The sequence below is a fragment of the Lepisosteus platostomus genome, chromosome 7 (genome assembly GCF_059453375.1).
Source record: "Lepisosteus platostomus isolate fLepPlt1 chromosome 7, fLepPlt1.hap1, whole genome shotgun sequence".
NCBI classification, from domain to species: domain Eukaryota; kingdom Metazoa; phylum Chordata; class Actinopteri; order Semionotiformes; family Lepisosteidae; genus Lepisosteus; species Lepisosteus platostomus.
In genome coordinates this window covers 2,424,483-2,438,122 of record NC_142617.1, presented here as the reverse complement: position 1 = coordinate 2,438,122, position 13,640 = coordinate 2,424,483, and the positions used below count along the sequence as shown (strand labels likewise).

The window sequence follows — 13,640 nt, the reverse complement described above, 5'->3', positions numbered from 1 at the left end:
ACTATAAAAAAACATGAACATTACTTTATTAGCCCTATACAATTTCTTGCATTAGGAATTTGTCTTTTTGCATACTTCAGCTTGCTCTCCATGAGACACACAGACAGGGAGAGAAGCTGGGTGTCAGAGCACAGGGTCAGCCATTGTACAGCACCCCTGGAGCAGTTGGGGTTAAGGGCCTTGCTCAGGGGCCCAGTGGAGTAGGATTTCTCTGGCAGGTGTGGGATTTGAACCAGCAACCTTCCAGCCACAGGTGCAGATCCAGAGCCACCACACTGCCCCCTTTTTTTCTTTTTTTTATAACTGGTTATAAAGTTATAAGTTTTATAATAAAGACATGATCAAACAGTAGAACATTGCACACATGCATTTTGTTGTTGATCTAGTTTTACCTTTAAATAAATGATTCTCCATTCTTCAGCTGTTCACATACTTGTATCCTGGTCCAGACCGTCTTTGAATAGGTTGCAATTGACATGTATAGATAGTTAATAATATTCCTTTCTCATTAATTATATCTTACACATTTCCTAACAAGATCTTTGCAAAAACTGCTTGCTAATCTGTACAGTGCATAAGTGATTCACAAATAAAACAAGTTGTGCTGTTTCATGAGTGCAAATAGCTATTACATTTTCATTTGTTTTGTCACAATATAAACATTTTGTCTTTTTAAAATACATCTGTAATGCTCTTTAAGTATTTTCTATTCATTTGTTACCATTTGTAAGCAGTGGTAAGCAGTGTAACAAATTTTATTTTGGTGAATGCAATGAGTACGTACAGAACACTGCTTTGTGTTTACAGATACGTTTTTTTCTGACATTCTACAGATGTACATTTTAAATAGGCTCTGTAAGTGGATGACAAACAGAAAAACAGTTAAATACAAAACAATAGTTTTTAGGCATGTGAAAACCATAATTCGAACAAGGGTAGCTGAAAAAACTTACAGTATTAATAATAAATGTTAAGGCTACTTAAAGTTAGGAGATAACACAATTCCAAATTCAAGCTGTGCTCTCTCTTCATTAAACTCCTCTTAAATCACTTTTAAATTCCCAGAGTGATGTTACATTTGTTTGTTTCTTAATTAGAGGTTCTATATATGGTGATGAAAGTAGTGATTTCAGTGGAAACAGGTTACCAAGGCTAGCAGTCCTTCCCTGGGCCCCAGGCACAGTGTGAAAGGGAAAATAATGAACTCAGATAGTAAACAGATCACTTACTAAGGTCACCCTTGTTTACTTCTACTGCAGCTCAGAGCCAGAGCAGAACACCCCCCCCCCTTCCATACAAGCTCTTGGGTATTAAAGTGAAAGATGACAAAATGGGGTCTCTCCAGCCATGAGAGAACGTGTCTTTATTTCTGTAAAGAAACCCCACTTAACGCTGTCATTCACACACCACAAGCCACACAACACTACCTGATCCACAGTCTCAGTGTCTCACAGGTCCTGGTCTGGCCAGGGCAGGCAACAGCTACCAATTTAATAAAAGGCCAGTTTACTCACTGCACATCATTTTTTAAAATCTATTTTGATGTCACTAGGGGGCGCTGTACTGAATGGCAGGTTCTTTAAGAAGAGTGTCAGTTTTCACTGAGACTTTTGATTGCATTAAGATGGCAGAATGGATGGTAGAATATTGCTGTGACGTCAGACTATGAACAAGACATAGGTGAGGTCCAACCTACTGTACCTGACATATATACGAGGCAGAGCAGTGGCTCTGTGGCTAAGGATCTGCACCTGTGGCTGGATGGTTGCCAGTTCAAATCTTGCAGCCGGCAGAGGAATCCTACTCTGTTGGGCCTCTAAGCAAGGCCCATAACCCCAACTGCTCCAGGGGTGCTGTATACATCTTTCTCCCTGTCTATGCCTCTCATGGAGAGCAAGCTGTGGTATGTGAAAAGACAAATTCCTAATGCAAAAAATTGTATATGGCCAATAAAATGCTCTTATCTCTGTCTCTATATTGTATAGTAAATTGAACCCACAGATGACAGAGTAGAAGGTACCCTGCTTACTGAAGTATTTCCTCAAAGTGGCATAGCTCACTCTGGCCCTTGAGCTGACACAGATTCAACAGAAGCTCAACTGTCTGGAGATCAGGGAAGGTAACAGAGGTTTTCAATTTTGGTAAAGGACAAAGAGAACTTGTTGGAGGGAAAAAGGAAAAAATAAAGTTTTGGTATTAAATTAAACCACTGCAAAAAAAAAGGGAAGCACAAGGTAAGAACAGAGAAGTACTAAAAAGAAAACGGTGAAGAAAAAAAGCCACTCTTTAGAAGAGGCTGAAAGAGAATGTGAAAAGGAGTAAGACAAAACAGGCTAAAAGGAACAAATGAAGACCCATGTCTGAGGCACTTTATTTTTTTACTGCTAAGAAGGCAAGATTGGATCTATATTTTTAAGGGAGAAAAACTTATTTTTCTAAATTTGAGTGTAAATATTTTTCTGTGTTGGCAATGCAGCGGAGCTCGTTCTGATACGGTGACATCAGCGCCCCCACTGCACGTCGCAGGGACCTCAGCCGCCTGAGCTGGGGGAGGTCTCCTTTAGTTCATGCAGCTGGTTCCCTGTTGCGTTGCGCTGGAGACCCGGGTTTGCGCCCCAGGTGCTGCGGGACGGGACGGGACAGAACGGGTGGCGGAGGGCACGAGCCCGCGCGGGACCGCAACAGTCACAGCAGCAACTTTTTTTGTTTTGTGGCTTCTTTTTATTATTTTATTGAGACGCACAAACTCCCACGACACAGAGGTAATGCTTGAAGAATATACCCACAAGACTGACGTGAATGATGTTTCATTTTTATCTGTAAAATAAAGATTCATTGTTTTTAACTGTAATTTGCCCAGAGAGATTTCTTCTTTCAAGTCCTGCCTACTCATCAACCTGAACAGATGACCACAACCCTCATTTCATCACACTGTTGAAGTGCAAAATTATCATCTAATGAAATTCTTATGAAATTCTGTGCAAAGTTGTTATCAGGTTGATTCTAGTGGTATCATACACATTTACAGGGTGACAATAATAAATTGCGTCATAAGACGTGTGATTTATTATTGACCAACTCAGATTTCCATAAAGCTACCGTGTAAAATTGTAAAAGCAATCAATGTAAAAGTAATCAATGATGTACTATATCTAGAGTTCTCAGTACTGAAAATGATAACACTGTATAAATTTATGCAGCAAGAGAAATTAATTTTATTTCAGGTTTAGTCTGTGCACTGAATTATTCTTGACATTGGTTGATATGAAAATACTAAAGGAAATTGAGATGATGGGACAAATGACAAGTTTCCTTTGATACAATGTATATAATTTTTGATATCTACTATATACAGAGTATACCAGTTCCTCTTGTTTAAATTTTCTGCACAAACTATCAATTTTCAAGTAAAACAACAAACAGATAATTTTCTTCATCTTGTCTTCAAGACAACTCTCTCAAAAATATGTAAAGAATGCAAATTATATACAGTATAAACTATATTTAGTCCAAGCTGATGGATTTGCAGTTATACTAAAGTAAGGAAAAGGTTATGATTGAAGCTACTGTACAGAACTCTGAATAATCTATGGTCAATAAATAATAATAATAATAATAATAATAATAATAATAATAATAATAAAACTAATAATAATAATAATAATAATAATAATAATAATAACCACCATCATCACATTTGTATATACATTTTGATATGAGAGTTCATTGCAGCAAGACCGTTCTTCACCATTTATACATTTTCAGTATCTGCTCTCTTATTTCCTTTGTCCTGATCCCATAAATAATTGGATTGAAACAACCAGGGAAAAGTATATACATTATACTAATGAAAACACGAATATTGGATGTCATGGAGTTTTCAATCCTGTATGTAAGAAATGCTGTCATGGCACAGATGTAAGACACACTGATGACAATAAGATGAGTGCCACAGGTGTGGATGGCTTTTTGGCATGATTTTACTGATGCAGTTTTGAAAACAGCCCAGAAAATTCTCACATAAGACACAATGATGCACAAACAGTCAACACTTGTTATGCAGAAACTTGCTACCAGTCCAGCAACACTGTTCTTAGTGGTGCTTCCACAGGCCAAGTTTACCAGAGCCATGTGTTCACAGAAACAGTGATCAATGACATTAGACAAGCAAAAGAAATGGGAACCAGCTAAGATTACAACAATCACATTGAAAATGAGATTTCTCAAAATAACTACAGTGAATAGCTTGAAGAAAGAAGATCTATTCACATAGTCATTGTACCGTAGTGGATTACAAATAGCAACATAGCGATCTAAAGCCATCCCCATCAGGATAGATGATTGCAATCCTCCGATAAAATTTACAAAAAACATTTGAGACAGGCAACCCAAGAGAGAAATCTCATTCCAATCAAGTAAAAAGCTCAGCAACATTTTGGGGGTAATTACAATTGGCCAGATGAGATCTACACATGCAATACAACTGATCAAAACATGCATGGGGGTGTGTAGTGTCCTGTGAGTTATAATGACAAAAATCAGAACTGAGTTGGCAACAAGAGACAACAGAAACATCAGGAAAAAAGGAATAAAGAGGAATCGTCTGTTTTCTTTAAGTGCAGAAAATCCGACAAATACAAAGTTCGTGTGAGAAACATTTCCAGGTCGATATTCCTGCATTTTTTACTCCAGTGTTATAGATGAAAACACGGCAATTACCTGGAAAATCAAAATAAAATATTCTTTTAACAGTTGACTTTAAAGGAAGTCAATGTAAAGGTTAGTTCTGCAGTGAAAAGTAAAAAGAAAGAAAAAACAGAACAGTGGAGCACAGAAATAATTTTTGCCTAATACTCACATACAGTAATGATGCAGCTCTCAATTAAACCCTTCCACAGGACGTCTTATACCCATAAATCTGATGTACACACTCTTTCCTTACAAGTCTTTTACATCCTGTTTATATCTGGTGAGGTGCACTTAAAATATTTGGTTGTTTTGGTATTTAAGCAACAACCAGCCAAAGATAGTAATTTATTTGATGAATATTAGCTTTATACAAATGTCCTCAGGAATTAATCAGGCAGTAATAGACAGTGCATCAGCAACAAGTTTATTAAGCCTTAGTAGATGTGTTAAAATAGTGTTAAGGTTTCGACAGGAATAAAGCAGAATGGATAAAGTGGTGTTCGGTACAAGAGAATTAACTCTCAACGATACTCAATAAGCAAATCTTTAACATGTTAAGATGGATATTGGTTTTATTTTGCTCTAAAATAAAAGAGCAAAAAGAACGTGAGGGAAATCTTCACAGATGTGAAACTATTAGTGGGTAACATACAGTGTAATATTTTTAAACATAGAGGAACCTTAAAAAATCCCCTTGGAAAATATAAAAAATAGAGACCCAAGGCAAGCATTAAATATTTAATATGTTGTTAAATTATTATATGGGCACCCTCATGTTTGAATTAATTACTGAAGGAGAAACTTATTTTGTAATTAATTTTGTTTTAAACAAATACAAATGATTATTCAAAAAGAAATGCAACACTGACAGTTGTCCTATTGATTAGTTAAATACTTAAAATATACAAACATGCAACAAGTAGTCCTGCTTGTATCAATTGTATCAATGTGCATATAAGATATTAAACAATATTACCTCACTGTTTCAACAGGAATCCATTTGTCCTTGTCTTGCTTTAAATAAGACAGGAATCTCAACTTTTCTAGTGCTACTTTTAAATCCATCTTCCTTTCCCCTTGATGAGTCTCTCTCTTTAACTCCATCATTGGTGCTCAGCCACAGGAGAACAGGGTCACACGTTGCACAGTAACTCATTATAGCAATAGACTTAGATATGTTGTATGTGTACAGTACATGCATATTGATACATACTGTAAGGGACCTGCAAAGAATAAAAATATGCCCTTCGACAGCCACAAAATTTGTATACCAATTGCACTAAATCACACTACAACACATCAACTAGTAAAAATAGTTATAACATTACAGTTAGTGCTTTTTATTCAGAATAATCCTAAGGGTCTTTATACAGTATATATACAGTCTCATACAAACACAGGCAGTATATGCAACCTCACCGTATAACACATCAGTTGGTAAGTTAGAAATAGCTCCATCAGTTTAACTGAAGGAGACTTTTAGGAAGTCTTGATTATATACTGTAAACCATGGTGGAATCTTTCACTCTTTTGAAAATTGCTTTTCAAAAAGCAATCTTTAATGGCCTAGTAGTACCTCAGTGTAATGCCTCGTATAGCATGGCGTCCACATTAAGATCTTCCCTCCTCTGAAATCCCTTCCTTCACGCTCTAGCAATAGATCCCTCCAGCTCCCTGCTCTGTTAAAGGTTCAGTATATCCTCATATAGAATTGACAGTTTCGTAAGACCCACTAACCAAAGCAATAAAGCACCTGAGGACATAAGATCACTTTATTAGCCATATACAATTTCCTGCATTAGGAATTTGTCTTTTCGCATACTGCAGCTTGCTCTCCATGAGACATACAGAGAAGCTTGGGGTCAGAGTGCAGGGTCAGCTCCTGGAGCAGCTGGGGTTTAAGGGCCTCGCTCAGGGGCCCAACAGAGTAGGATTCCTCTGCTGCCCGCAGGATACGAACCAGCAATCTTCCAGCCACAGGCGCAGATCCACCGCTCAGCTGCCCCATAACATGGGTTAGCATCAAGGCTTTTATCCACAATAACCAGCTAACTGACATAATAACCAGCTAGATATGACTCTGTTTATAGATCCTTAATAAAAAGAGAAACCATAAAACTTTGTACTTTTTAAAGTTGTATGTAAAGATGTTTTAAAAATTTACCTTTCAATATATATACTGTATATAACATTGTTTGGTTATATTTTTAGCTTTGTATCATTAGTAAAGTGACTGACAGCCATTACAATAAGTATGGATAATGTATTTTTATAGGGCATAAATAGTGTAGTAGAATATTTCACGATCCATTCTTAGTTTGTATGTCAGTGCATGCTTGTTGGTCCATCACTATAATGTGTATTCCAGCATTTTTGCTTACGTAGTTCCTAATCATTTCTATATGTTGGAACACTGACCGACCAAACAGAATGTAGCATTGTAACAACTTAGGTGGGTAGCTGTTTCAGCATGCGTTGGCTGCAAAGGAACAAGTAATAGGTTTATTCCATGCTGAAAAAAAGAAGAAAGAGAACACACACGTTTCGGCTAAAATGTTGTGTTCTCTTTCTTCTTTTTTTCAGCACGGAATAAACCTATTACTTGTTCCATTGTAACAACTTGTCTCTTCAAATGGTTCTTTGCAGCATTGTGATAGGATATAAAATTGTACAAAAAAATGACCTATGATTAATAACAACCATTGCATATTCCCTATCATAATACAACACTGCAGAGTAGAACTGTCTGTTTCAGTACATAAACTCTTAATAAAAAGTTGAAGGTCCCAATTTGTACAATTCTACAGATACCTACAGCATACAGTCCAGTAGGTGATGTGTAAGGTCAAGACAAGAATGGGCAGCTTTTCAGCATGCCTTATGAAAAGTGATGATCTAAGGTGGAAAAAGTCATTTTTCCACAGATCATTTGGTTAATAGAATATAATTGATCCAGTGCTCAGCTTGACAACATTCCTGGTTAGCTTGTTCCAGACTTCCAAAACCTTTGTGTAAAAAGTGCCCCCTGTTCTCATTATTAAGCACCTCCTCATACAGTCGTTTTTATGCTTGTTTCTCATGTTTGTGTTTTACAATTGGTTCAGAAGAAGCTCACTGCATTGACAATATCAATGCATTTAAGTATTTCAATCCCCAATATAGTTTTCTGTGTTCAAGACTAAAAAGATTCCATTCCTTCATCCTTTCTGTAAATGACATTCATTTGTATACTACTAATAAATAATGACTACTGAGCATGTGTGTTATTACCCATAATTTATTAACTATAATTTACACATAAGGCAGCTCAACATAAAACAGATACAATGCAAACAAAGGTTACAAAAAATGTACAATTCATTGAGTTTCAGCCATTTAAAGATTAATTATATTCTTATAATCTGAAACAAAACAACTTTGTTCCCTAATGATTTATATGGAGAGAGCCCGCATCCTAATAAACAGAATGGATTCTAACCAGGACTAAACAGATGCTCACAAATTAACGGGAACCCCTTTCCTTATATTCTACACAAACCATCAAAATAGGAGAAAAATAATTAGCCAAAAATTAAAAAAATTAGCAATACAGCAATATCACTTCTATAATAAGGCTGAGAGTCTGGTATTCTTTCAACATTCATATTATCTAGACAAAGTTAGTTACAGGTCTGGTTGAAAAGAGCAGCACTTCTGATGCTGCCTGTTCTTCCTTGCTCTCATGTCTACTGGTATGGTCCTGCATTTATTAAATTACTAGGACTTCTTTTGACATCATGGTTACTTCCCATTCTTCCAAACCATCATTGCAAGGTAATCAAGTTGAGAAGTATAAACAAGCTTGCCTTACTAAATCTTATTTGCTACTCTTTCAATAATAATAAATATTATTATTAATAATAATAAATAGCATACAACTTATTTCACCCCAAAGGATCTCAAAGTTCACATGGGTAAGGAACCTATTCTTCCAATACTGAAATGTAACACATACTGTGTAACAAGAAGACAATATGCTCCAGAAACCTCACCACTCCGTAGATCAGTTGAAAAAGGGCGATAATTAGGGAGGCCAGAATGAATAAGCCAGGTTTCACATCCATACTCTCGATTACATTATTGATTATAATATTATTTTTGTTACTTGCATGTTACACTTGACACTTTAACAGAAGCTCTGGTGATTTTGGAACTCCAAACTAGTTTCGTTAACTGTTCTCTTATTTCTTTTGTTCTAATGCCATAAATGATTGGGTTGAAACAGCTGGGAAGAAGTATATACATTATACTAGTTAGGACACGTATATTGGGAGAGAGCGAATTCCTGATCCTGTAAGACAGGAATGCTGTCATGGTACAGGTATAAGTTACACACATGACGATTATATGGGTAGTACAAGTATGGATTGCCTTTCGGGAAGACTTTCCTGATTTAAATACAGAGTAAAATATTTTTACATATGAAATAACAATACAAATACAGTCAACAGTTGTTATGCAAAAAACTGCCACCAACCCAAAAACACTGTTTATCAATGTGCTTCCACAGGCCAACCCTACCAGGGCCATGTGTTCACAGAAACAGTGATCAATGACATTGGAAGTACAGTAGGAGAGATTACCAGCAAGGACAACAACAATCACGACAAACATGCCATTTCTGAGAACAGCTGTAATGATCAATTTTAGGCAAGTAGAAGTGTTCAGGTAGTCATTGTAGCGCAGAGGAATGCATATGGCAGCATATCGATCCAGAGCCATCCAGAGGAGAATGGATGATTGGAACGTGCCAACAAAAAGCAGAAAAAACATTTGGACCAGACACCCCAGAAATGAAATACCATCCCAATTGAATAAAAAACCTAACAGCATTTTTGGGACAAAAAATACTGGCAGGCTCAGGTCTACAAATGCCATGGCTCCTATTAAAACGCACATCGGAGAGTGTAAACTCCTCTGTGTTTTTATGACAAATATAAGAGCTGAGTTGGCAAATGTAGACAAAACAAACAACATAAAGAAAGGGAAGAAAAGCAGCCATCTGTTTTCTTTAAGACCTGAAAATCCATTTAAAACAAATTCAGTGTGAGAAAAGTTTCCACTTTGGTATGCCTGCATGTTGATCCCAGTGCTGGAGTTTTCAAACATCAGTTTCCTGGGGGTCAGAACAAATTAATTAATCATTCCAATTTCTGTAAGATTATACATAGGCCATGGGCTAGATCCCTGGTCTAGAAAGCTCTTCTCAGTCTAAAGTAGGTCATCTTTTCTACAGATTTGCACCAGTTATAGGTCAATTAACCTGTTCAATTAATAGAACCATTCCAAATTTCCAAGTTTCATTCGAAATTAGAGATTTAATTGCAACCTGCTGGATTGTTGTTCTTTAGAACCAAAAAGGGGACTTGGGACCCCTGTTTCAGACTAAATAAGCATTTCTGACTTTATCATTAAGTCATGGTTACACAGATCAACCATATATAGAAGTGGTACAAAGCTAACACAAAATCACTATTTTTTCAATAGGAAAGCACAACATACACTGTATCATTGTTTTAATTTTATGCTATTATGGAAGATATGAATACTTCTATGGCATAAAAGTATAATCCAATAAAATACTGTAGAGGAACACAGGCAGAAAAATAAAAAATACTGTATCTTTCAATATTAATCTAATAATAATAGAATATTAATGATAGGATGATCAATTCAAAAATATACTAAGAAAGTTTAAAAAGACCATTCTTATTCTATTCAAAATCAATTTTACCGTAATAAAGATATAGGGTAAGGCAGCTCACAGCTTGGTATGGAAACCCTCTTTTGTCTCTTTCCTCTGCGCTTTAATCCAGCTCTTGCAACTCTTAAATCCCCTTCCCATACTCCCTCGATGAGGTACTAGCATGGTGTTAAAAATAATCCTTAACAGCAACAGATGAGGCAACAATTCTTAGAGCACGAAGGCAGGGGTTCCCAACCCTGTTGCAGTGGATCCACAAACCTCCTGGTTATTGTTTCAGGTCAGCTCTTTACTTAACAGAATTGCATCATCGAACTAAAAAAAAAAGTTGTTTGAATGGAACCTTTATTCTTTTTCTCTACTGAAATAGTTGATGGTTTTAGATATTTAAGTTACTTATACAATGGTTAAAAGACGACTTACAGTACACCATGTTTTGGCATGAAAAATAATTAAATAGATTAAATTAATCTCTTTTTATATCAAGTTAGGTGGTTAAAGCAGCAGGTGTGGGTCTAGGAATTCCTGCACAAGGCATCAACTTACATGCACAATTCCCATCTAAGCACAGGCCCATAGCAAACACAGTTAATCAGTCTGTTAAGAAGCACATTATCTCACACAACAAATAATCGGCCCATCTGCAATAGCCACAAGGTGCAATCCATTAGCTTGCAACGGGATGTTTTGGATCATAATTTGTTCATTCAAATTTAAGGCCTGGTTTTAGATTTTAAATTCTGAATGTCTGACACTGAAATACATAATCTGTCAGTGGTCAGAGGTCATCGAGCCCTGCTGGTGAATCAACTTCATCTCTCTGGCATGGAGGCGTTATTATACGGATCTTAATTAATACTGGAGCAGGGGAAGGGGAAGCTCTTTGGAAGGGTAAAAGCAAGTTTTTGTTTTTGTTTTTGTTTTGCTCTTCACTGCTTTTCTGTATCGGAGAAAAGCATATGTAAGGAAGAGGCACAGAAGGGGTCCAGCTTTTGATGCAATATTTATTTATTGCATACCATAAGGGGAAGACAGTGCAACGATGAGTAGTGTTTTGAGTTGGAAGTATTGGGAGGGAAATGTTAAGGATTACTCACTACCTCTACTGGTTTGTTGATATACTGTACAATCACCTCTAAAATAAACAGCACAGGTATTGAGCTATAGGTTACTGTATGCTCAAGAAAATGGAAAATAAATCTGTTCTCGTGCAAAAACTCAGAGAAGAAAATTGATATGCTGTCATTTGAAAATGCTATTAAATCTGCATTAAGATTCTACTTCAGGTTCTCCACAGCTTGCTGCTTCACCAGGGTATAAGGTAGAATAATAATGAATATTGTAACGCTTACGGCCGACAGGCACTGTGTAAGAGCCGGCGTACCAGAGCAGGTGACGTCACCGCCCTTCCCTGTGATAGCAGGACCACAGCTACTGGGCTGTGGAGAGATCTCTCTTTAGCTCACGGGGCTAGGTCGCTGCAGAGAGACGCGGAAGTCCCGGGTTCGAGCCTCCAGTCGGGATGGGGCCGACCAGATGCGGCAAAGGCGCCCGCCTGAGCCCCCGTTGCGTTACATTGGTGTCAGAAGCGGGGTGGGATAGCCCTTCGCCGGGGACGGCGATTTAAGCGGGGGAGAGTGTAACGCTTACGGCCGACAGGCACTGTGTAAGAGCCGGCGTACCAGAGCGGGTGACGTCACCGCCCTTCCCTGTGATAGCAGGACTACAGCTACTGGGCTGTGGAGAGATCTCTCTTTAGCTCACGGGGCTAGGTCGCTGCAGAGAGACGCGGAAGTCCCGGGTTCGAGCCTCCAGTCGGGATGGGGCCGACCAGATGCGGCAAGGGCGCCCGCCTGAGCCCCCGTTGCGTTACAATATTAATTTTCAAAAAACTGTTGCACTTACTGAAGCACCAAACTAGAAACACTGATCTCTTCCAACTATTAGATTAATAGTTTTAAGGACAAGAGCTGCACACCTCTGTGCTAGATAATGTTGCACTGCACTCAGCAACCCTTTTAACTGTGACTATATTCATGATATAGCACAGGCCTCGAGTGCCTTGTTGCTTTTATAAAACAGTCCCCAAATATCTAATTGCTGTACAGAATGAACTTTAATTAAAAAATTATTTAACATGAAAATTAAGTTGTTTACATCCCTCCACCTGAGAATATAGTCCATCAGCCATAAGATAAGATCACTTTATTAGCCATATACAATTTCTTGCATTAGGAATTAGTCTTTTTGCATACCCAAAGCTTGCTCTCCATGAGACACACAGACAGGGAGAGAAGCTTGGGGTCAGAGTGCAGGGTCAGCCATTTATACAGCTGGAATAGGTGGGGTTAAGGGCTTGGCTCAGGGGCCCAATGGAGTAGGATTCCATTGCCAGCCATGGGATTTGAACCGGCAACCTACTGTACCAGCCACGGATCCTGAGCCACAGAGCCACCTCTCCGCCCCTAGTAACATTAACTAGCAAAGAGAGGATATTAGCTAACCAATATGATAAAGGAATAAATTACTTTTTTGTTTATTTCTTTAGCACATTTATTTGAACATTTCCATTGATCATACAAGCATTGGAAAAACTGTCCAGTCCCTAGTTTGTCAGGCATTTTCTTTTTCACTGCAGAAGTGCTCCCACTGGTGCTGGTCTCGGTGCCTGCCAGGATATCACTCCAGCGCTCTGTCATTAAAATTGGGTTTCCAGTAACGCCGTAGCAAACTCTCGCTTTAACTATAACAGACATAATCTCCCTTGCTTTTAACTGTGCATTTGATTATTTCTAAGAATTAAAATGATTTAAACTAAACGACACTATCATTCATCGAGAGCACAAAAACTCACAAGGATCCTCAACAGTGCAACAGAGGGAGCTACAGAATATACAGTACATGCATCAAATACCTGAGAATCCAAGCTTTCCTATCTACGCTAAGAAGTAGTCTTTGAAAACCTATGCGACTGATTTGCTTAACCGTTATTTATCAGTCAGCACATTGATATTTCTTTATCACACAGTAAAAAGTCAAAATTCCTTCCGGGGGGTGCGTATATCAGAGAATATAGCACGGCTTCGAAAGCGTGTCAGCCAATCAGATTTCAGGACTGGAACTATCCGTTTTATAATACCCGTTATACTAATGAATAAAGTTATACCTCTTAGACACAGCAGCTGAATCAAAAGTTAATCTGATAATA

The 13,640-nt window shown here is 37.7% G+C and overlaps 2 protein-coding genes across 2 annotated transcripts; both read right to left on the bottom strand.

The window, feature by feature from the left end:
• Nucleotides 1-3,744: 3,744 nt before the first annotated feature.
• Nucleotides 3,745-4,680, bottom strand: LOC148657864 (olfactory receptor 52L1-like). Its single transcript, XM_088641893.1, has one exon. The coding sequence runs from the start codon at nucleotides 4,678-4,680 to the stop codon at nucleotides 3,745-3,747; it is 936 nt and encodes a 311-aa protein (XP_088498019.1).
• A 4,149-nt stretch (nucleotides 4,681-8,829) lies between these two features.
• On the bottom strand, nucleotides 8,830-9,837 carry LOC148657863 (olfactory receptor 51E2-like). The gene has a single exon (XM_088638301.1). The coding sequence runs from the start codon at nucleotides 9,835-9,837 to the stop codon at nucleotides 8,830-8,832; it is 1,008 nt and encodes a 335-aa protein (XP_088494427.1).
• Nucleotides 9,838-13,640: the final 3,803 nt, after the last annotated feature.